The sequence below is a fragment of the Dipodomys merriami genome, unplaced genomic scaffold (assembly GCF_024711535.1).
Source record: "Dipodomys merriami isolate MVZ:Mamm:240054 unplaced genomic scaffold, mDipMer1.0.p SCAF_20, whole genome shotgun sequence".
NCBI lineage: Eukaryota > Metazoa > Chordata > Mammalia > Rodentia > Heteromyidae > Dipodomys > Dipodomys merriami.
The window spans coordinates 26,960,012-26,981,844 of record NW_027203382.1 but is presented as its reverse complement, the minus strand read 5'-3'; the positions used below and the strand labels follow the sequence as shown (position 1 = coordinate 26,981,844).

Sequence of the window (21,833 nt, the reverse complement as noted above, 5' to 3'; positions counted from 1 at the left end):
TATAGAATCTGTACTTAAGATTTTTTTCATGGTTACTGTAATAGTATACCTACCCATAAGAGAAAATCCGAGTTGCTTTCCATCGACTCATTAAAGCAGCAAAAAGTCCCATAACCAAAGCAGAGCAGTCGAAGAGCATGTGAAATCCATCTGAGATCAGACCTAGACTATTGGTCAACACGCCATAGAATAATTCCACAAAGGTAAAAAGCTAAAAATGTTAAAAATATATATGGAAGGAATATGTTGGGAAATGTTTCAACAGATTTATCAGAACTTTATCATGAGGTTTAACTTTTAATTACCCAAGTTTTCTTTGCCTCTTTAGTGAATTAACACTTATACCAGAAACTTGATTTCATATAAACTGTAAAAGACTAAATCAAATATATACATTTTATAAATTATTTAAAGATATTACTTATATGTCTGGAAATCGATAATGAAGATTCTAAAACATTAGTGGTGACCTACATCCTTTAAGGAGAGAAAACTTCATAAAAACTATTATATTGGGGCTGGGGGTTTAGCCCAGCGGAAGGGCGCCCACCTGGCGCGCACAAGGCCCTGGGTTCGTTTAATTTATGAAACTGTTTTCCTCAGTGCAGTTTTGTTTTGTGTGTCCATTGGATTACAAACTTTATTAAAAAATATAAAACACCAAAAAAAAAGACATATAAAGCTACAAAAAAAATTATTATATTATCTGGTTGCTAGTGTCTCACGCCTGTAATCCTAGCTGATCAAGAGGCTGAGAACTGAGGATCTTAGTTTTTTTGTTGTTGTTGTTGTTGTTGTCCATTGTGGGGCCTGAACTCTGGGCCTGGGCACTGTCCCTCAGTGTTTCAGCTCAAGGCTAGTACTATACCACTAGAGCCACAGCACCACTTCTGGCTTTTTCTGCTTATGTGGTACTGAGGAATCAAACCTAGGGCCTCACGCATGCAAAGCAAGTACTCTACCACTGAGCCACCTTCCCAGCCCTGAGGATCTTAGTTTGAAGCCAGCCAGGACAGGAAAGTCCATGGGACTCTTAGTGCCAATTAACAACAAAAAGCTGGAAGCAGAGCTGTAGTTCAAGTGGTAGAATGCTAGCCTTAAGCACAAAAGCTTAGGGACAGTGCCACAGCCCAGAGATTCAAGCCCCAGGACTGGCCAAAAAAAAAAGAAAAAAAAAGAAAAAAGCAAAGAAAAATAAACTTATAATTTTATCAATTGATACAACACAATTTAATAACCTTCAAATGCCTCAAAATTATTTAGACTATTATCCTGCTATCTTTCTACTATTTAAAGAAAATGTAAATTACAGCCTACGTCTATCAGAAAGTGGGGAATATTAAGAATATACCAGCCGGGCATTGATGGCTCATGCCTGTAATCCTAGCTACTCAGGAGGCTGAGATCTGAGGACTGCGGTTCAAAGCCAGCCCGGGCAGGATAAACTACTAGAAAACCGGAAGTGCCGATGTGGCTCAAGTGGTAGAGTGCTCGCCTTGAGATGAAGAGCTGAGGGACAGTGCCCAGGCCCAGAGTTCAAGCCCCATGACTGACCAAAAAAAAAGAATATACCATTCTGTCAAAACTAAAATATTGAGCTTTAAGATATACCATTAATATTTAAAAATCTTACCAGATTCAAGCACAAGAAGTAAAAGATCTGTCTAGAGTCACTTTCCTCAAGAATTTGTTTTAGTGATTCCTTAATAAATCTCGGAATGGACTGAGAGCTATGCTGAAAAGCATCACCCATGAAGTTATAAAGAGGTGTTCCTTCAGGTGAATATCCAATAAGGGTACCTTTCTGTCCTCTCTTAGAGGGAGATGATAAGATGTTGGCAGCTACACAGAGAGAAAAAAGGAACATTACACATTTTTAAAAGTGGAAGCTACCAAAAATCAACAGGGTAACTGAACAAGCACTGGAATCCAAGCTCTGAAGATATTTTAAAAAGTGAGTAACTAATTTGGAAATCTGAGTCCATAAAGATAAACTGATGGAAATAAAAACAAGAGGAAACTACTTACACAAAATGAAGAACACAGCACTCACAACCACTCCTCCAGACAGAACGTGTTCAGTGCTCTCCTCGTGTGCTGGTTTGTTTATAGCCCGAAGCTGATCTGTTATTGGATGTGTCCAGAAATTCCCAAAAAGGAGAGCACTAATAAAAATGGGAAAGGATCCATAGCAGGCATATTTGGAAACTTCTATTTTGACCAAACAGATGGAATCCACATAGAAGTCCAGGATCATGACAAAAAAGATAACCGTTATAAAAGGCATAATGAGAGAAAACCAAGACTCAACTTTACTCTGGAAATTAAAAGAAAAAAAAGAGAAGTGTCAATATTACATGAATATAGTGTTTGTATTTCATAAATATTTTTGTAATCCTTTCATATTTAAGTAATTATTCTCACGCTTTAATATGCTTCACAGGCTGGGAATGTGGCCTAGTGGTAGAGTGCTTGCCTAGCACACACAAAGTACTGGGTTCCAGTCCTCAGTACCACACACATAATACAGAAAAAGCCAGAAGTGGTGCTGTGGCTCAAGGCTTTTGCCTTGAGCAAAAGCAGTTCAGAGAGAGGCCCCAGGCCCTGAGTTCAAGCTCCAGGACTGGCAAAAAAAAAAAAAAAAAAAAATTAGTACTGGGGCTTAAATGTAGGGCCTCTAAATTGCTAGGCAGGTACTATACCACTTGAGCCACCACCTCCAGCTCCTTTGTGCATTGGTGAGTTTCAAGGTAGGTTCTTCTTTTAGGTCTTACTTAAACTTCTTCCCCTTGTTGCTGGCATCTAAGTGTGTGTCATATGTCTAGCCATTGTGCTTTCCTCGAGCTGCAGTGACCAGCCTGTGAGTGAGATGGTCTCTAAAAAAGACTGGGTTCTGTTGGCTCTTATTCTGTATGTCTTGTTTACTTGACTGCTACATTTTATGGGGACTGATAAAATAATGCAGACCAGTAGGGCGCTGGTGGCTCATATCTGTAATTCTAGCTGCTTGGGAAACTAAGATCTAGGATCTGAATTCAAAGTCAGCCCAAGAAGACAAATCAAGAGTTTTAGTTCCAATTAAGCAACAAAAAGCCTGAAGTGGAGGTATGATTAAAGTAGTAGTGGCAGTGGTGAGCAAAAAAAGCTGAGTGAGAATATGAATCCCAGAGTTTATACCTGGGTACTAATATGAGAAACAAAACAAATTTTTTTTGGGGGGGTCTGTTTGTGGGGCCTGAACTCTGGGCGCTGTCCCTCAGCTTTTCAGCTCCAGGCTAGTGCTCTACCACTTGAGCCACAGTGCCACTTCTGGCTTTTTTCTTTTTGCTTATGTGGTGCTGAGGAATCGAACCCAGGGCCTCAGGCATGCAAGGCAAGTGCTCTACCACTGAGCCACCTTCCCAGCCCCAAAACAAAATCTTATACAAAGAAAAAATTGAGCCAGGTGCCAATGGCTCACGCCTGTAACCCTAACTACTCAGGAGGCTGAGATCTGAGGATCACGGTTCAAAGCCAGCCTGGGCAGGAAAGTCCATAAAACTCTTATTTCCAATAAAACACCAGAAAACCAAAGTGGTGCTCAAGTGGTAGAGCGCTAGCCTTGAGTTGAAGAGCTGAGGGACAGCACTCAGACCCAGAGTTCAAGCACCACGACCGACAAAAAACAAAAACAAAACAAAAAAGAAAGAAAAAGAAAAAATCAAGTATAGGGCTGGGAAGGTGGCTCAGTGGTAGAGTGCTTGCCTTGTTAATGCATGAGGCCCTGGGTTCGATTCCTCAGCACCACATAGGAAAAAAGCCAGAAGTGGCGCTGTGGCTCAAGTGGTAGAGTGCTAGCCTTAAGCTGAAGAGCTGAGGGACAGCGCCCAGGCCCAGAGTTCAGGCCCCACAACCGGACCCCAAAAAAAAAAAAAAAAAATTAAGTATAATTTAGCCACTTTCTGGCCTCAAATTAAAAGAAAATACAATGTACTATTTTTTTTCTTTTTTTACCTTTGCATGTTTTTTTTTGGCTAGTCCTGGGGCTTGAACTCAAGGCCTAGGCACTGTCCCTGAACCTCTCTGTGCTCAAGGCAAGCGCTCTACTACTTGAGCTATATTATATATAGCACCACTGCCAGCTTTTTCTGTTTATGTGGTACTGAGGAATTGAACCCAGGGCTTCATTCATGTTAGGAAAGCACTCTATCACTAAGCCACATTCCCAATCCCCTTTGTATGTTTTTAAACAGTGTATATTTATTGTACAAGTGAGATTTTACTGTGATATTTTCACACATGTAAATAATGTATTCTGATCATCTTCCTCCTCTATTTTTTTTTTTTTCCCGGTCCTGAGGCTGTTCAGGGACACTGTCCCCGAGTTTCTTTTGCCTCAAAGCTAGCATTCTATTACTTTGAGCCACAGCTCCACTTCCAGCTTTTTTCTGGTACTGAGGAATCAAACCCAGGGCTTCATGAATGTTAGCCGAACATTGTACCACTAGGCCATATTCCCAGCCCCTCCTCTATTTTCTTTGTTGTTGATGGTCGTGGGGCTTGAACTTAGGGGTTGGGTACTGTCTCTGAGCTTTTTAGCTCAAGGCTAATGCTCTACCACTTTGAGCCACAATGCCACTTCCTGTTTTCTAGGGGTTAACTGGAGATAAGAGTACCACAGACTTTCTTGCCCAGGATGTCTTTGAACCACAACCCTAAGGTCTCAGCCTCCTGAGAAGTTAGGATTATAGGCATGAGCCACTACCTTCTTCTTGTCCCCTCTTCTTCTTTTCTATACATGCAAAGCAACTTCTTTGACCATATTCACTCATTAACTCTCTTCCTTAGTCCTCCCGATGGTGTGAACTAAAATTTCTGAGCAACATTAATTACCAATAAATTCCTCCTCTTACCTCAGTTGTCACAGAAAGAACAATGACCCACGGGCACAAGAGAAGCACAGAAACAAGCTGGGATAAGGCCTGAAGACGTTTGGCTCCACCCACATCTATGGAGAGTTTTCTAGAAGCTGTATGAAAACCAACTTTACAACATAAAGCCAGTACTAGCAACAGTACTCCACCCTAGAAGTAAAATCAGAAAAGGCTCATCAGAAATCCATTCAAACCCTATTCAATTATCTTTCTCTCTCTCTCTCTCTCTCTCTCTCTATCTATCTATATATACATCTATGTAAGAAAAAACTAGTTTTGGGAGGGAAGAGATGGTAGGGGAAAAACAAACGAAGGGGTAACAGTGCTCGATAGGAAATGTACTCATTACCTTACTCATGTGACTGTTACCCCTTTGTATAGTATCTTTACAATTAAAAAAAATATATATTAAAAAAACTAGTTTTCCCCACTATATCTTCAATTACTTTACTATTCAAATAGTAGGCAATATTGTAAATTACTGATAAACTAAATCTTCAGTACTGAGGATTTAGCCCAGGGCTTTGTGCATGCTAGATAAGCACTTCATGTATTTTTTGAGACAGGATCTCACTATGTATCCTAGAGTAGCCTCAAAGAAGTGCTGGAATTACAGGCATGTATCATGACTTCTAGTTTAAATGTTCTTTCCTGTTTGTGTATGTTATTAGAGTTTAAACTCAGGGCCTTGAACTTATAAGCAGGCACTCTATTGCTTGAGCTAAGTCCGAGTACTAAATACACCATTAGTTACAGTTTTAGTATCTTTTCAGTCTTTTCTCCTAAGACTTAAATTGGCCTGTGTGTGTGTGTCTGTGTAGGCATGTGTGCTGACAGTGAATGCTGGGCCTCAAGGTCTATACTAGGTTTTGCATTGTTGATTGTGGGGCCTGGGCACTGTCCCTCGGCTCTTTAGCTCAAGGTTAGCCACAGTACCACTTCCAGCCTTTTCTGCTAATGTGGGACTGAGGAATCGAACCCAGGGCCTCAGGCATGCAAGGCAAGCGCTCTACCACTGAGCCACCTTCCCAGCCCCTGGTTTGTTTTTCAATGGTAAACTCTAGGTATCAGCCTTCTAAGTAGCCAGGACTACAGGAATGAGCCCCAAGGGCCAGTGTTTTTGTTTGAAGCACTCTACTTGTGCCTACAAATTAAAGGGAAGATAAAAACTAGGCACCTCAGCCTCTACTTCGCATTTGTGTCTTTGATCTGGGCTAGTCTCTCCTGCAGTTACTTGCAGTCACTTTGCGTTCTAGAGACTTGTTTTTTTTGGGTCCCGTCATGAGGCTTGAACTCTGGGCCTGGGCGCTGTCCCTCAGCTCTTCAGCTCAAGGCTAGCACTCTACCACTTGAGCCACAGCGCCACTTCTGGCTTTTTTCTTTTTGCTTATGTGGTGCTGAGGAATCGAACCCAGAGCCTCAGGCATGCAAGCCAAGTGCTCTACCACTGAGCCACCTTCCCAGCCTCATAGAAACTTGTTGATATCATGTTTACAAAGGTTGGAGCAAACTGCCTCAAAGGAAGGACAGCCAAAAAACTCCTAAAGACTACACTTGATTTTCATTCCCTCTTACACTTCTAAGAAACAGAACTGAGGTTCTGACCAAGGAGGCCACAACTCTGACTGTTTAGATAACATACTTCTCTTGCCCTCTCTGAGTTCAACCCACAGATCATGTGTAGCCATAAATGAGATGGTAAAAAATGTACTGATATGCTCTCTCCCCATGGCATGCATGTGCCACATAATAATCTGTCTCTGTCCTTTACCATGTATATTCAGTGCATAGGACTGAGTGGGAGTTTGGGCCTAGAGTCTAAAACTCCAATTTTGTTTTGATCACATTCATAACAAAGAAATGTTTTGATCTTATTCATAACAAAGAAACGAACATACCTTGTGATCTGCCACACCTAAGAAGGCAATAGCTGTGTACAGCATGTGAGTCAGAGCACTGTCATGATGTCCTTCAGCTAAGGGAGTTGGAATTAAGGAAAAATTGCAAATATCAACTCTCTACATAATCTCAAGTCCTCATAAAAGTTTAGATACAAGCCGGGCACTGGTGGCTCATGCCTACAATCCTAGCTACTAAGGAGACTGAGATCTGAGGATCACAGTTCAAAGCCAGTCCAGACAGGAAAGTCTGTAAGACTGTTATCTCCAATCAGCCACCAGAAAACCAGAAGTGATGCTGTGGCTCAAGTGGTAGAGCACTAGCCTTGAGCTGAAGAGCTCAGGGACAGTGCTCAGGCCCAGAGTTCAAGCCCCATGACTGGCCCCCCCATCCCCCCCCCAAAAAAATAGCTTAGATACCTTATTGTGGTTTAATTATAGACTAGACTGTGTGCCCCAAACTTGACTACTGTCAGTAATACATTTCTCTTTTTTTTGTGCTGGTCCTGGGGTTTGAACTTAGCACTGTCCCTGAGCTTTTTAGCTCAAGGCTAGCATTCTACCACTTGAGCCACAGTGCCACTTCTGGTTTTCAGGGGTTAATTGGAGATAAGAGTTTTCTGTAGTTTCCTTCCAGGAAACTACCCTGCTCCTCAGACCTCAGCCTCCTGAGTAGCTAGGATTACAGGCGTGAGCCATCAGCACCCAACAATATATTTCTCTTACAACAACCTGAATTTCAATTTTGTTCTAGGAAGTCATTTATACCTACATACATAGTTATGTGTATTTTTGGTTTTGCAACAGTGTATCTCTATGTAGCTATGTTAGCCTCAAACTTGATCATCTGGGGCTGGGAAGGTGGCTCAGTGGTAGAGCGCTTGCCTTGCATGCCTGAGGCAATGGGTTCGATTCCCCAGCATCACATAAGCAAAAACAAAAAAAAGCCGGAAGTGGTGCTGTGGCTCAAGTGGTAGAGCGTTAGCCTTGAGCTGAAGAGCTGAGGGACAGTACCCAGTCCCAGAGTTCAGGCCCTATGACTGGACCCCCAAAAAAACAAAAACAAAAAACAAAACCCCAAAACTTGATCCTCTTACCTCAGCTTAATGCATTCTTAATGTGTTCTAGTACATTCAACTCCCTACCCAGTTTTTGTGTCTCATTTGTGGTCTTCAAAAAGTTTCTAGTAATGCTTAATATACAATGGCTAAATTCTGTACTTGATCTCCAAAAGACATGTCTTATGTGTGACAGAGACAAGAGCAATCTTGCCGGGCGCTGATGGCTCACGCCTGTAATCCTAGTTACTCAGGAGGCTGAGATCTGAGGATCGCGGTTCAAAGCCAGCCCGGGCAGGAGAAACCGTGAGACTCCTATCTCCAATAAACCACCAGAAAACCGGAAGTGGCGCTGTAGCTCAAGTGGTAGAGTGCTCGCTTTGAGCTGAAGAGCTGAGGGACAGCGCTCAGGCCCAGAGTTCAAGCCCCACGACCGACAAAAAAAAAAAAAAAAAAAAAAAGAGCAATCTTTTTGGTTGCACATTTTTTTGTTTTTGTTTTTTAATTTTGCCAATCCTGGGGCTTGAACTCAGGGCCTGGGCATTGTCCCTGAGCTTCTTTTGCTCAAGGCTAGCGCTCTATCACTTGAGCCACAGCACCATTTCCAGCATTTTTTGTTTATGTGATATTGAGGAATTGAACCCAGGGCTTCATGCATGCTAGGCAAGCACTCTACCACTAAGTCACATTCCCAGCCCATAGTTGCACTTTTAAACTGACATGTCAAATTAGTCTTGAATCTGTCGTCTATAAATTACTGACAATGCAGGCCCCAGCAAAATAAATAGTAAGCAAAAGGGTATGTGGGCAATAGACACTGTTGTAGCAAACAGAGTAAGTTATTGTTTACTGACAGTTGTTAGGGTAATAAAGATCAATAGACAGAAGAACCAGAGTTGGTACTTTTGAGTATTGCTAAATGGCAAGTCTGTATAATAAAATGAGTAATCAATGACTGGTAAGTTTGGCATATATAAGAGAGGGTGCCGGGCGCTGGTGGCTCACGCCTGTAATCCTACTCAGGAGGCTGAGATCTGAGGATCACGGTTCAAAGCCAGCTGGGGCAAGAAAGTCTGTGAGACTATCATCTCCTATAAACCACTAGAAAACCGGAAGTGGTGCAGTAGCTCAAGCGGTAGAGTGCTCGCCTTGAGCTGAAGAGCTGAGGGACAGCACTCAAGCCCAGAGTTCAAGCCCCACAACCGACCAAAAAAAAAAAGAGAGAGAGCTGGCAAGAATAGCAAAGTGAAAGCAGGAAAAGGAAATTTTAGTGTTCTTTGCTAAGCACACTAGCATACTCTAAAATACTTGTGTGTGTGTGCACGTGCGAGTGTTGTGAATCTTGAACTCTGGACCTGGGTGCTATCCCTGAGCTCTTCAGTTCAAGGACAGTGTGCCATTCCCAGCCTTTTCTGTTTATGTGGTACCGAGGAAGGGAACCCAAGGCCTCATGCATGCAAGGTAAGCACTCTACCACTGAGCCACCTTCCCAGCCTCCAACAATGTCCACAAATTTTGAAAATGTAGAGCACTAAATTTTTTTTTTTGTTGTTGTAGTCATAGGGCTTGAACTCAGGGCCTGGGCAGTGTCCCTGAGCACTTCTGCTCAAGGCTAATGCTCTACCACTTTGAGCTCCACTACTAGTTTTCTGGTGGTTAATTGAAGAAAGGAGAGTCTCATGGACTTTCTTACCCAGGCTGGCTTTGAACCTCAATCCTCAAGATCTCAGCCTCCTGAGTAGCTAAAATTATAGGTATGAGCTAACAATGTTCAGCTTAGAGCACTAAATTTAGATACTATAGAATATTTAGGGTGAATTTGTTCATTATTTGAATACTGATTTAGGCTGTCTATATTAACCTGAGAATTCATTTACGATCAATGGTTACTTTTTCCCCATTCTATTTTTGTTAAGATTTTTAATAATTCTATTGTAAAAGGATACGATGTTCAGCCATTTTAGCCATGAGATCATCATTGTCAAAAAGTAATAAACAGATCACAGCAATAATGAAAAAAGCAGCCCCCCTTGTCTGAAAATGAAGGGAAAAAAAAAAGATGGCTTCTGTAAGGGTAATTTTTATTTTGGTTTAAGTACACAAATGCTAAAGTAAACCATAAAAAATAAACAGTTAAAAAATAACATCTGACATTAAAGTTTGACATAAGCTTTTGTAGTAACAGTACACTATAAAAGTGATTCAATAAATTCTGCAAATATTTTAAGGGCATTTAAGACATACAGTATCGACAACTTTAATCACTTTCTTGCTAACTTAACATGTTATTAGGAATTGTTAATGTTTCCAGAACTAATACATTTTGGTAGAACTGGGTTTGAACTTACAAGGTTTAAGACTGAGGTGCACAATGAAAAGAAATCGTTTTGCCAATGTGTCTATTTTTTTTTTTTTTGGTCAGTTATGAGGCTTGATTTCAGGGCCTGTACACTGTCTCTGAGCTTTTCATTCAAGGCTAGTGCTCTACCACTTTGACCTACTGCCATTTCTGATTTTCTGGTGATTAACTAGAGATAAGAGTCTCAAGGAAGCAGGTGCTGGTGGCTTATGCCTGTAATCCTAGCTACTCAGGAGGCTGAGATCTGAGGATCTCCGTTCAAAGCCAGCCCAGGCAGCAAAGTCTGTGAGACTCTTATCTCCAATTAACCACCAGATAAACAGAAATGGGCTGTGGCTCAGGTGGTAGAATGCTAGCCTTGAAGAGCTTAGGGGCAGAGCCCAGACCCAGAGTTCAAGCCCCATGATTGACCAAAAGGAAAAAGAAAACAACCAAAAAACTCTCAAGGAACTTTTCCTTCCTGGGCTGGCTTTGAGCCTCAGATCTCAGCCTCCAGAATAGCAAGGATTATAGGTGTGAGCCACTGGTGCCCAGCTTGTCTTCATCTTAGTTCTGATGGTAGTTACAAAAATCTACACATACATATATATGTAAAACTGATAAAATCTTAGATGTAAGAATTATACCAATGTTAACCTCCTGTTTCATGTTTTGTTTTGCTAGCAGTGGACTTGCTCAGCTTGCTTGCTCAACTTGCACTCCATTACTCGAGCCATACTTCCAGCCTGGCTTTTTGTTGGTAATTTGCTTTCAGTCCTGGGGATTGAATCTAGGGCCTTGGGAATACCAAGTAAATGTTCTAGAATTGAGCTACATTCCTAGTCCTTTTTGCTGATTATTTTATTTTTTGGTTGTGGGGCCTGAATTCTAGGCCTGGGTGCTGCCCTCAGCTCTTCAGCTCAAGGCTAGCACTCTACCACTTGAGCCACAGTGTCACTTCCGGCCTTTTCTGCTTATGTTGTGCTGAGGAATTGAACCCAGGTCCTCATATATGCAAGGCAAGCAATCCTACCACTGAGCCACCTTCCCAGCCTTCATTATTTAAAAAAAAAATTATCTTTAAGTAGTTGTACAAAGGAGTTTCAATTCAACGTATTAGTTTATGAGTACAATGCATCTTGATCAATGTCACCTCTTCCATCATTCTCCCTCATATCCGACTTGCTGGATATTTTGAAAATGGAGTCTCAAGGACTTCCTTCCTAGGTTGGCCTTGAACTTTGATTCTCTGGATTCTCAGCCTCCTGAGTAAGTAAAATTACAGGTTTGAAGTAATGATGCCCAGCTTAATCTCCTGGTAGCATGTTCTTACTGGGTAAGAAGTTGTCTTTGGAAGAAATGGAATGAAAGGTACATTTCTGTACTATTTTTGTAATTTCCTATGATTCTATAATCATTTGAAATTGAAAAGTAAAGGCCTACTGGTCCAACTCGTGGAAGCAGATATTATAACTGCATTAAAAAAATTTAAGACTAGCCAGATAATAGTGGCTCATGCCGTAATCCTAAAATGGTAATCCCAGGAGGATTACCATCATGGTTTAAAGCCAGTCCAGGCAAAGAAAAGTCTATGAAACTTTTATCTCCAAGTAACAAAAACTGAAGTGGAGCTGTGGTTCAAGGGATAGAGGGCTAGCCTTGAGCAACAAAGGCTCAGGGATGGCATCCAGGTCCTGAGTTCAAGCTCCAGAAGTAGCACACATACACTTAAAAATCAGGGCCTGGGGTGCTGCCCCTGACTTCTTTTTGAGTCACATCCCACTTTTGGCTTCCATGGTAGTTTAGTGGAGATAAAGTCTTATTGACTTTCCTGCCTGGGATGGCTTCAACTCAGATTCTCAGATCTCAGACTCTTGATTAGCTAGGATTACAAGAGTGAGACACCAATGCCAAGACTACTCACTGTATTCTTACAAATGGTAAAAGATACATTTTATGCATGGAACTGGTGACTCAAGCCTATAATACTGGCTCCTCAAAAGGCTGGTATTTGAGGATTACAGTTCAAACCTGGCCTGGGCAGAAATGTCCATGAGACTCTTATCTCCAAATAATCAGCAAAAGCTAGCCGTGAAACTGTGGCTCAAGTGCTAGTATCAGCCTTGACCAAAAAGCTAAGCAAGAGCATGAGGCTCCGAGTTCTAGACTCCGTACTGTTGCATATACACAAGCATGTACACATATATGCACACACACAAAATATGTATTTTTTTGATTTGGATAGCATCTTACTTTCAATTTATAAAAAACTGAGAATGTGGCTTAGTGGTAAAGTGCTTGCCTAACATGCATGATTCCCTGGATTCCATTCCTCAGTACCACATAAACAGAGAAAGCTGGAAGTGGCACTGTGGTTGAAGTGACAGACTGCTAGCCTTGAGCAAAAGAAGCTCAGGGACAGTGCCCAAGCCCTGAGTTCAAGCCTCGGGACTGTCAAACAAAACAAACCCCCCCCTTGAGAATGTAAATTCTACCTTTGCTGGTCCTCCTCCAGAACTAGTGAACAAAACACTGAGTAGTGAGATGACAACGATATCACTGTGCTCAAATAGCAGCAAAGTCCTATAAAAATAAAATGTCACTCTTTAGTTATATCTAATTTTAATCAGGAAGCATGAATTCAACTAGAATAAGAAAAAAAGACATTTCATTTCATAAAACAGTATGAAAAAACAATACAATTGATTTAGTAAATACTTCAGTATTATACAAATATCCATTACCACTCTGAGTATTTATATAATAGATTCCGAAGGTTGCTATTGTTTGCATTGCTTGTAGTAGGCCAAAACTGGAAACAATATACAAATTCACTAATAAAGAAAACAAATAATATACATTTCTAGTCAATGGATTTTTATACAGCAGCGAGAATAAAATTTTATGAATATATGAAAAATATTGAAGTGGATTCTTTTTTTTTTGTTGTTGTTGGTCATGGGGCTTGAACTCTGGGCTTGGGCACTATCCCTGTGCTCTTCAGCTCAAGGCGAGTGCTCTACCGCTTGAGCCACAGCACCACTTCCGGTTTTCTGGTGGTTAATAGGAGATAAGAGTCTCACGGACTTTTCTGCCCGGGCTGGCTTTGAACCAGGATCCTCAGATCTCAGCCTCCTGAGTAGCTAGGATTACAGGTGTGAGCCACCAGCGCTTGGCTTGAAGTGGAGTCTTAAAAAATTACATGTTGAGACAAAAGGTCTCATTATTTTGTCCAGGATGGCCTCAAACTTCGGGGTTCAAGGAATCCTCTTGCCTCAGTTTCCCAAATAAGTGTGCACCACCACTCCTAGATTTCAAGTGGAATTTTAAAGGTGAATTTTAAGGCATGTTAATTTTATTTTTATAAAGCTATAAAAGTGAATAACTATTACATCAAATACGTAAATTTCAAACATAAATGAACAAAAAAGGTTACAGAAAAATACATATAATTTAATTCTAATTCTAAAGTAAAATGTTATGAATTAATACCAAAGGAAAAAAAGAGCTAGGCAGTGGCTCAGGTCTCCTGTTACTTTGGAAGGTCAAAGTTTGAGTCTAGATGGGGCAAAAAATTCTTGAGATTATTTGAACAGAAAAAGCTAGGTGTGGTGGTGTGCATCTGTCATCCTGTCCCTCAGCTCTTCAGCTCAAGGCTAGTGCTCTACCACTTGAGCCACAGCGCCACTTCCGGCTTTTTACTTTTTGCTTATGTGGTGCTGAGGAATTCAACCCAGGGCCTCATGCATGCAAGGCAAGCGCTCTACCACAGAGCCACCTTCTCAGCCCCTCCATGAGACTTTTATCTCCAGTTAACCACCAGAAAACCGGAAGTGGCGCTGTGGCTCAAGTGGCAGAACACTAGCCTTGAGCTGAAGAGCTGAAGGACAGTGCCCAGACTTGCTCAGAGTTCAAGACCCAGGACTGACAAAATAAATAAATAAATAAATAAAATAATAAAAAGGTTATTACTACCTAAAATGACTTATGGAATATAGAACAGATTTTTATCTCTTGTTTAACAAATTTTCATGTTTCCTCTTTACCCAAAAATTTGTACTAAGCCAGGTGCCAGTGGCTCATGCCTGTAATCCTAGCTATTCAGGAGGCTGAGATCTGAGGATTACTGTTCAAAGCCAGCCCAAGCAGGAAAGTCTGAGACTCGGAAGTGGTGCCGTGGCTCAAGTGGCAGAGCACTAGCCTTGAAGATCTGAGGGACAGCTCCCAGGCCCAGAGTTCAAGTCCCATGACCGGAAAAAAAAAAAAAAAAGATGTATAATAAAGAGCACTGAGGATAACTTTAGTTCTACTAATATTTGGAAGATTACAATTTATGAAAAAAAATCAGTATAGTAATACTAATATAAAATGAGATGATGAAATACAAAGACTCTTTGTAATAGAGAAATGGTTTTAGTAAAAGCATGAGGGACCATGTTGCTGATGAGAGGGACAATGATTTACTAACATGACCTAAAACTAATATGGCAGTTTAGCGATATGATCACTCTATTATATTCATGCATAAATTGAAAAAGCTCCCTTCAAGCTGAAAAACCAGAACCAGGTTTTCCATCCCTCCAGGATGCTGCAACTTTGGATAGATTTGACAGTTGGGCTGGGTGCCAGTGGCTCATGCCTGTAATCCTGAGACCTGAGGATCACTGTTCAAAGCCAGCCAGGCAAGGAAAGTCCGTGAGACTCTAATCTCCAATAAACCACTCAGAAAAACAGAAGTAGTGCTGAAGCTCAAGTGGTAGAGTACGAGCCTTGAACCTTGAGCTGAGAGACAGCACCCAGGCCCAGAGTTCAAGCCCTACAACCGACACAGATACACACATACACAAAAAGATGTGACAGTTGAATTTATGCATAATCTGCATATGACAAAGCACAGGACCAAGAAGTTAGCTCAGAAGTTATTTTACTGGCCAAGTGAGAAAGGACTTGTCACAAAGCATTTCTCAATAACCATTTTCTACTCTATTCTTTAAAATACCCTTCATTTTACTCCTCATCTTTCATGTTCATATACTCCCAACACCAATGGCAAGAAACTTTTTCTTCTATTTATCCACTAGGTAAACCCTTTAGAGATAGAAAACTAGAAAAAAAATTGCTTATGCAGTTGCACATATCTCAACTTCATTAAGCAGCCTTTAAGCACCTTTTCCCTGAACTGGACCATATGGACAAAAAGATTATACAGATCAGGGAGAATAAAAATGAAGAGTAAGGCTGGGAAGGTGGCTCAGTGGTAGAGCACTTGCCTTGCATGCATGAGACCCTGGGTTCGATTCCTTGGCACCACATAAGCAGAAAAAAAAAAAAAAGCCGGAATTAGCGCTGTGGCTCAAGCACTAGCCTTGATCTGAAGAGCTGAGGGACAGCACCCAGGCCCAGAGTTCAGGCCTACAACCGGACCCCCGCCTTACCCCCCCCCCCAAAAGAAGAGTAATCTACTTAACTCACTACATCTTTAGTATGAGGACTGACATACTAACATACTATTACCTAATATTTGTTTACTAGGGGATTTGCAGAGTTGGGGAAAAATATGATTTAAAGTCTTTGGCTTCCTCCTTCTAGGTTTTTTTTTTTGTTGTTGTTATTGGTTGTGGGGTTTGAACCCTGGGCCTGGCTGCTGTCCCTGAACTCTTCAGCTCAAGCTAGAGCCATACCACTTTGAGGCACAGCACCACTTTGGGTTTTCTGGTGGTTAATTGGAGATAAGTCTCCAAAGTAACTAGGATTATAGGTGTGAGCCACCAGTGCCCAAGTATAGGTTGAATTCTTTACATAGCATTTCAGACTTTTTGGCTTTGGAACCATTTGCTTAAAAGGGAGATTTTTTTTTAAAAAAACCTGTTAAAAATTGTTAACTTTTTTGAGTTTTAAGGAGTAAAATGTAATACATCATTAACAAGTACATTAATGGTGTTCACTAAAGAAACAGTCCATAAATTTAACAGGTTCTTCTCTCCCTTCCACCTCCCCCTCCACTATGTTCCTTCCTCCATGCTCCCTGTCCATCTCAGCTGAAATCTACCCAATGTTATAGACATGATAGAAACATTTATATAAATACTTGACATAAAATATCAGATTGAAATAAATCACCAAAATAAAGAAATATAACCATTCAATACATGTATTTTTATTTACCTTAGTGGTCCACAAAGAGTAAGGCCAAAAAACCACAAGAGTGAAATGATACAACCAGCAACAGCATGTTTAAATATTTTGATCCACTGTAAGTAGAAACAAAAAGTGAGAAATTTCAGTCATGCTTTGCTATAATGAACTAAACATATATACAAATATACATATACATATACATATATATATATATTTGTGGGGCTTGAACTCAGGGCCTAGGTGCTGTCCCTGAGCTTTCTCAAGATTAGCACTCTACCAGTTTGAGCCATAGCTCTACTTCCAGTTTTCTGGTGTTAATTTTTCCTGTGTGGGCTAGTTTTGAACTGTAATCCCCAGATCTTAACCTCTTGAGTAGCTAGGATTACAGGTATGGCTACCAGGACTAGGCAAATTTATTTTTTAAAAGATAAAATGCTAAGACCTCTTGACTAACTCGATATTTGTTAGGCAGTAATTGATCTTATATCTCCTAAATATACTTTACAAGTATAAGTCTAAGAGACTAAGACACCAACGATGAGGGTGGTAAGCTGTTCCCTGGGGTACTGCATGCTCACTATATACCTACCAGATACTATTCTGGTAACTTTACATGTATAAATTAATCTATTTCCCACAGCTCTACCTGGAAAGTTATTTCCATTTTATAGGTGAGCAAATTAACAGAAATAAGTAACTTGTAAGAATTTTTAAGTAGGATGCATAGAACATGAATGCCTGATTCTACTAGCCTCACTTCCAAACCCTATGCTTTGCCAACCTGCCAGTGATGTTCTAGATTCTTGGGCATGCCTCAGGTCTTATTGGTATACCTTTCTGAATAAGGACACTTTATTACAGTACATGCTTTAAATTTTATTTTTTACTTCTGGGTCCAGTTGTGGGGCCTGAACTCTGGGCCTGGGTGCTGTCCCTCAGCTCTTCAGCTCAAGGCTAGCGCTCTACCACTTGAGCCACAGCGCCACTTCCAGCTTTTTTCTTTTTGCTTATGTGGTGCTGAGGAATTGAACCCAGGGCCTCATGCATGCAAGGCAAGCGCTCTACCACTGAGCCACCTTCCCAGCCCAATGCTTTAAAATTTTTCTATTCAGTTGAAATCCCTTTGTACTGGTAAACTGAAATATATAAAAATTATTAAGTCTATATATATATATATATATATATATAAACAGGTTAATTTTTTTTTTTTTTTTTTGCTGGTCCCAGGGCTTGAACTCAGGGCTTGGACAGTCCTTGAGCTCCATTTGAGGCACAGCACCACTTCCAGCTTTTTCTGACTAGTTTATTGGAGGTCAAGTCTCACAGACTTTCTTGCCTGGGCTTTTTTTTTTTTTTTTTTGGTTGTGGGGCTTGAACTCTGGGCCTGGGCGCTGCCCTCAGCTCTTCAGCTCAAGGCTAGCACTTTTAAACTTGAGCCACAGCACCACTTCCAGTTTTCTGGTGGTTTATTGTAGATCAGTCTCACAGACTTTCCGGCCTGGGCTGGCTTTGAACCATAATCCTCAGATCTCAGCCTCCAGAGTAGCTAGGATTATAGGTGTGAGCCACCAGTGCCCTGCTAAAATTTTCTCTTTTTTTTTGGGTCCGGTCGTGGGGCCTGAACTCTGGGCCTGGGCGCTGTCCCTCAGCTCTTCAGCTCAAGGCTAGTGCTCTACCACTTGAGCCACAGTGCCACTTCCGGCTTTTTTTTTTCTGCTTATGTGGTACTGAGGAATCGAACCCAGGGCCTCATGCATGTAAGGCAAGCGCTCTACCACTGAGCCACCTTCCCAGCCCCCTGGCTAAAATTTTCTATTCTTGTTTGCAAGTTTTTTTTGTGTGTGTGCCAGTCCTGGGGCTTAAACTTTTTTTTGTTGTTGTTTTAGCAACTGAACCTAGAGCAATGTACTTGGCTAGGCAGCCCTTTACCACTGAGCTACATCCTAGCCCCCTCTTCTGCAGATTCAGACATTTCATTATCTTGGGATTTTTACAGCTTATTGTTGAAGTCTCAATTCTGGAAAGATAAGTCAAAAGCAAGTTAACTGAAAATTTTCTACTGTGCATTTAAATGATCTGTTAAGTAACTCTGATGGAAAAATGGGTGCTGTATTCTGGCCCAATGAATGGGAATAAATAATTCTGTAAATACTTCACCTGGTCTTTAGTAATGGTTTTCCCAGAAGAAAATGGTTTTTGAAACAAAACCATAAAAAAGGCAGTCCTGAAATATTGAAACAGTAGTATATTAATATTAATCAACATTACACACATGATATAGCTTTAGGTAAGGACATTTATTATAAATGAACTACTGGAGAGAAGCCAGAAGTAAGTGGCTTATGTCTATAATTCTACCTACTTAGGAGGCTGAGATCTGGAGGATCATGGTTTAAAGCAAGCACACAGAAGTCAAGTCCTCAAAACTGTCTGAACACACAAAAAAGCAGACAGAGCTGGAGGTACTTCCCAAATGGTAGAGCACCAGCTGAGCAAGCAAGCTGAGTGCTAGGCCAAGTTCAAATTCCAGTATAAAAATGAAATGCTAAAGAATGACACTTTAAGAGGCTTGTATGGCAATGTTTTATTAAGTTTACTTTTCAAATTGTGTTCAGAACTAGTTCACAAGCCACAATTGTAAAGGAATCTTTCTTTTTTGTTGGTTGCGGGGTTTGAACTCTGGGCCTGGGTGTTGTCCCTCAGCTTTTCAACTAAAGGCTAGCGCTCTACCACTTGAGCCACAGCACCACTTCGGGCCTTTTCTGCTTATGGAGTCCTGAGGAATTGAGTCCAGGGCCTCATGCACATGAGGTAAGCACTCTACCAATGAGTCACCTTCCCAGCCCTATTTTATTTATTCTTATTATAGCAAGGTCTGGTTATATAAACCAGATAAACCCCAAGCTCCTGATCCTCCTGACTCAGTTTTCCTAGTGCTGGGATTACAGTTGTATGCCAATTTCCCTGACTCTCAGTATTTTTAAATACCTTCAAACACCAAAGAAAACAATCATTTTCTCTAAAATTCAGTAACTGAAACAACATAAAAGTGAAATACTAGTCATGTGTCCCTATGTTTGTTGCTGAAAGTTACATAAAAACAGGTAAAACTGGTACTTAAAATTTCCTAGTTTCTAAATCTCTTTCCAATATTACTAAAATTATATTCCCAAGAATCCTTGTAATTTTTTTTCTCATCAGCAAAGTGTGTGATCATTACCAATCTTTCTCTCTCTTTTTGGTCAGTAGTGAGACTTGAACTCTGGACTTGGATGCTGTCCCTCAGCTATTCAGCTCAAGGTGAGTACTCTACCACTTGAGCCACAGCCCCACTTCTGGGTTTTCTGGTGCTTTATTGGAGATAAGAGTCTCATGGACTTTCCTGCCTGGGCTGGTTTTGAACCACAATCCTCAGATCTCAGCCTCCTGAGCAGCTGGAATTACAGGTGTGAGGGTAGCTACCGCTTTTGCCTCTAACCCCAAAGGCCTGGTTTTCTTTCTTTAAGGGCATTATCAATCTTAAGGTCCAGAAATGTATTTAGGAAGAATTTTTTTGCTATATATAGTTTACATGGTATAAGTACTCTATACTATGAAGGGATCATGCAGGAAAACTCAGCCTGGGATGATGGATCCAAAAAATAAGGAATGTATGTGCTCAGACACTATGCTTGACTGAAGACTGGGCTGTATTACTGGGAGAGTCTGAGAATGTTAGGGTCTCTTCAAGATTTTTTTGCAAAGTCAAAATTATTTTTATAAGTGATTACCTATCCTTTTATCTCATTCTCTGCCATATTATCTTGCTCCCTCAGAAGTGTACAGTGGTGTTTTTGAAATGAGGTTATTTCCTATTATAGGTGATGCAACAGACTGAATGCTGAAGCAGACATGATAATCCAGCTGTCTCCTTGTCAACACAAATCTAGTCTATGTTTTAACAAGCCATTAGACTACAATACTATTGTTTTTTCAGACAGAGACTTCTATGTAGCTCAGGTTTGTGTTGAATGTACAATCCTCATAGGATTACGGAAATAAGATTTTACAAGTAGGTCCCATTGTGCCTGGCTATAACAATCCCCTTTTTTATCTGTCTCTTTGTAGCTCTACCCTTAGGTATACTTCTATTTTATTTATTTTTTTGGGTCGGTTGTGGGGCCTGAACTCTGGGCTTGGGTGCTGTCCCTAAGCTCTTTAGTTCAAGGCTAGCGCCCTACCACTTAAACCACAGCACCACTTCCAGCTTTTTCTGCTTATGTGGAGCTGAGGAATTAAACCCAGGGCCTCATGCATGCAAGGCAAGCACTCTATCACTGAGCTACCTTCCCAGCCCTGGTATACTTCTATTAAAAATACAAAATTCCAAAAACAAACTCTAAAAACTTGTAAGGAAAAATTATACAAAATATTCTATATAAAGTTTTCTAAAGATACGGAGTTAAAACAGAATTGTCAAAGAAAATTTTAAAAAGACCTCACCCTGAAACTTACCCAAGTTTTAATATAAAAATGAACTGAACAATGTGAACAACTTTGAGGAGATCATAGGATTCAAAGAGTCCCACAGCTTTCAAGATCTTAGTGAAACATAGTAATACAATATATTTTGTTAATCTGAAAAATAAGAACAGAAACAACATTTAGTATCATTGAAATGACAAGGAACTCGGTAACCTTTGCTTTTTTTTGGCCAGGACTAGGGTTCAATTCAGGGCCTACGTGCTGTCCTTTCACATTTTCACTCAAGGCTCTTGGGTTTGTTTGCAAACTTGAGGATGGCTTTGAAAACTGAATTGTAAGACTCTCACTTAAAATTAACCAACAAAAAGCCAGAAATGTAGTTGTGGTTCAAGTAATAGGGTGCCAGCCTACTACATGGAGAAAGCTAAGGGACAGTGGCTAGACACTGAGTTCAGTCCTCAAGTGGTAAATGTTTCCCAAAACCATTTCTAATTCTCTCTTCACAGGTAACTGATGTGGTATAGACTTTCAGATCTTTACCTATGTATGTATACGTACATTATACTTATTCACATATTTGAAACTCTACACTTTTGATATTATGCAACTTTCCACATAATGTATTTGTTATCACTAATAAATTAGGAAAATTATTTCAATATTTTAGATAAAAGCTGGATTCTATGATGTTTAATGTTTTGTTATTATGTGATGTACAGAGGGGTTACAGTTACTTAAGTCAAGTAAAGAGTACATTTCTTTTTAGACAATGTCATCTCTTTGATCCTTTGATTTTTAATGAAGTCTTCTGGATGCATTCCTAGTTCATGTTAAGGAAGTTATCAGCAGTTTTACTGACTGAAGATGCAACATGAGGGGCTGGAAGGTGGCTCAGCGGTAGTGCTTGCCTTGCATGCATGAGGCCCTGGGTTCAATTCTTCAGCACCACATAAGCAGAAAAATCCGGAAGGCTCAAGTGGTATAGTGCTAGTCGACAGCTGAAGAGCTAAGGGACAGCGCCCAG

General features: G+C 40.6%; 1 protein-coding gene across 1 annotated transcript in view; it reads right to left on the bottom strand.

The window, feature by feature from the left end:
* Positions 1-21,833, bottom strand: part of Slc30a5 (solute carrier family 30 member 5) — a 33,365-nt gene that overhangs the window by 9,096 nt on the left and 2,436 nt on the right. The window contains exons 2-11 of the mRNA XM_070031280.1: positions 20,840-20,962; positions 18,503-18,569; positions 16,373-16,458; positions 12,703-12,790; positions 9,816-9,903; positions 6,812-6,888; positions 4,893-5,063; positions 2,029-2,317; positions 1,634-1,842; positions 54-211 (exon numbers count right to left, since the gene is read on the bottom strand). Of these exons, the coding sequence (XP_069887381.1) occupies positions 54-211; positions 1,634-1,842; positions 2,029-2,317; positions 4,893-5,063; positions 6,812-6,888; positions 9,816-9,903; positions 12,703-12,790; positions 16,373-16,458; positions 18,503-18,569; positions 20,840-20,962 (1,356 nt within the window). The remainder of the gene's footprint in view (positions 1-53; positions 212-1,633; positions 1,843-2,028; positions 2,318-4,892; positions 5,064-6,811; positions 6,889-9,815; positions 9,904-12,702; positions 12,791-16,372; positions 16,459-18,502; positions 18,570-20,839; positions 20,963-21,833) is intronic.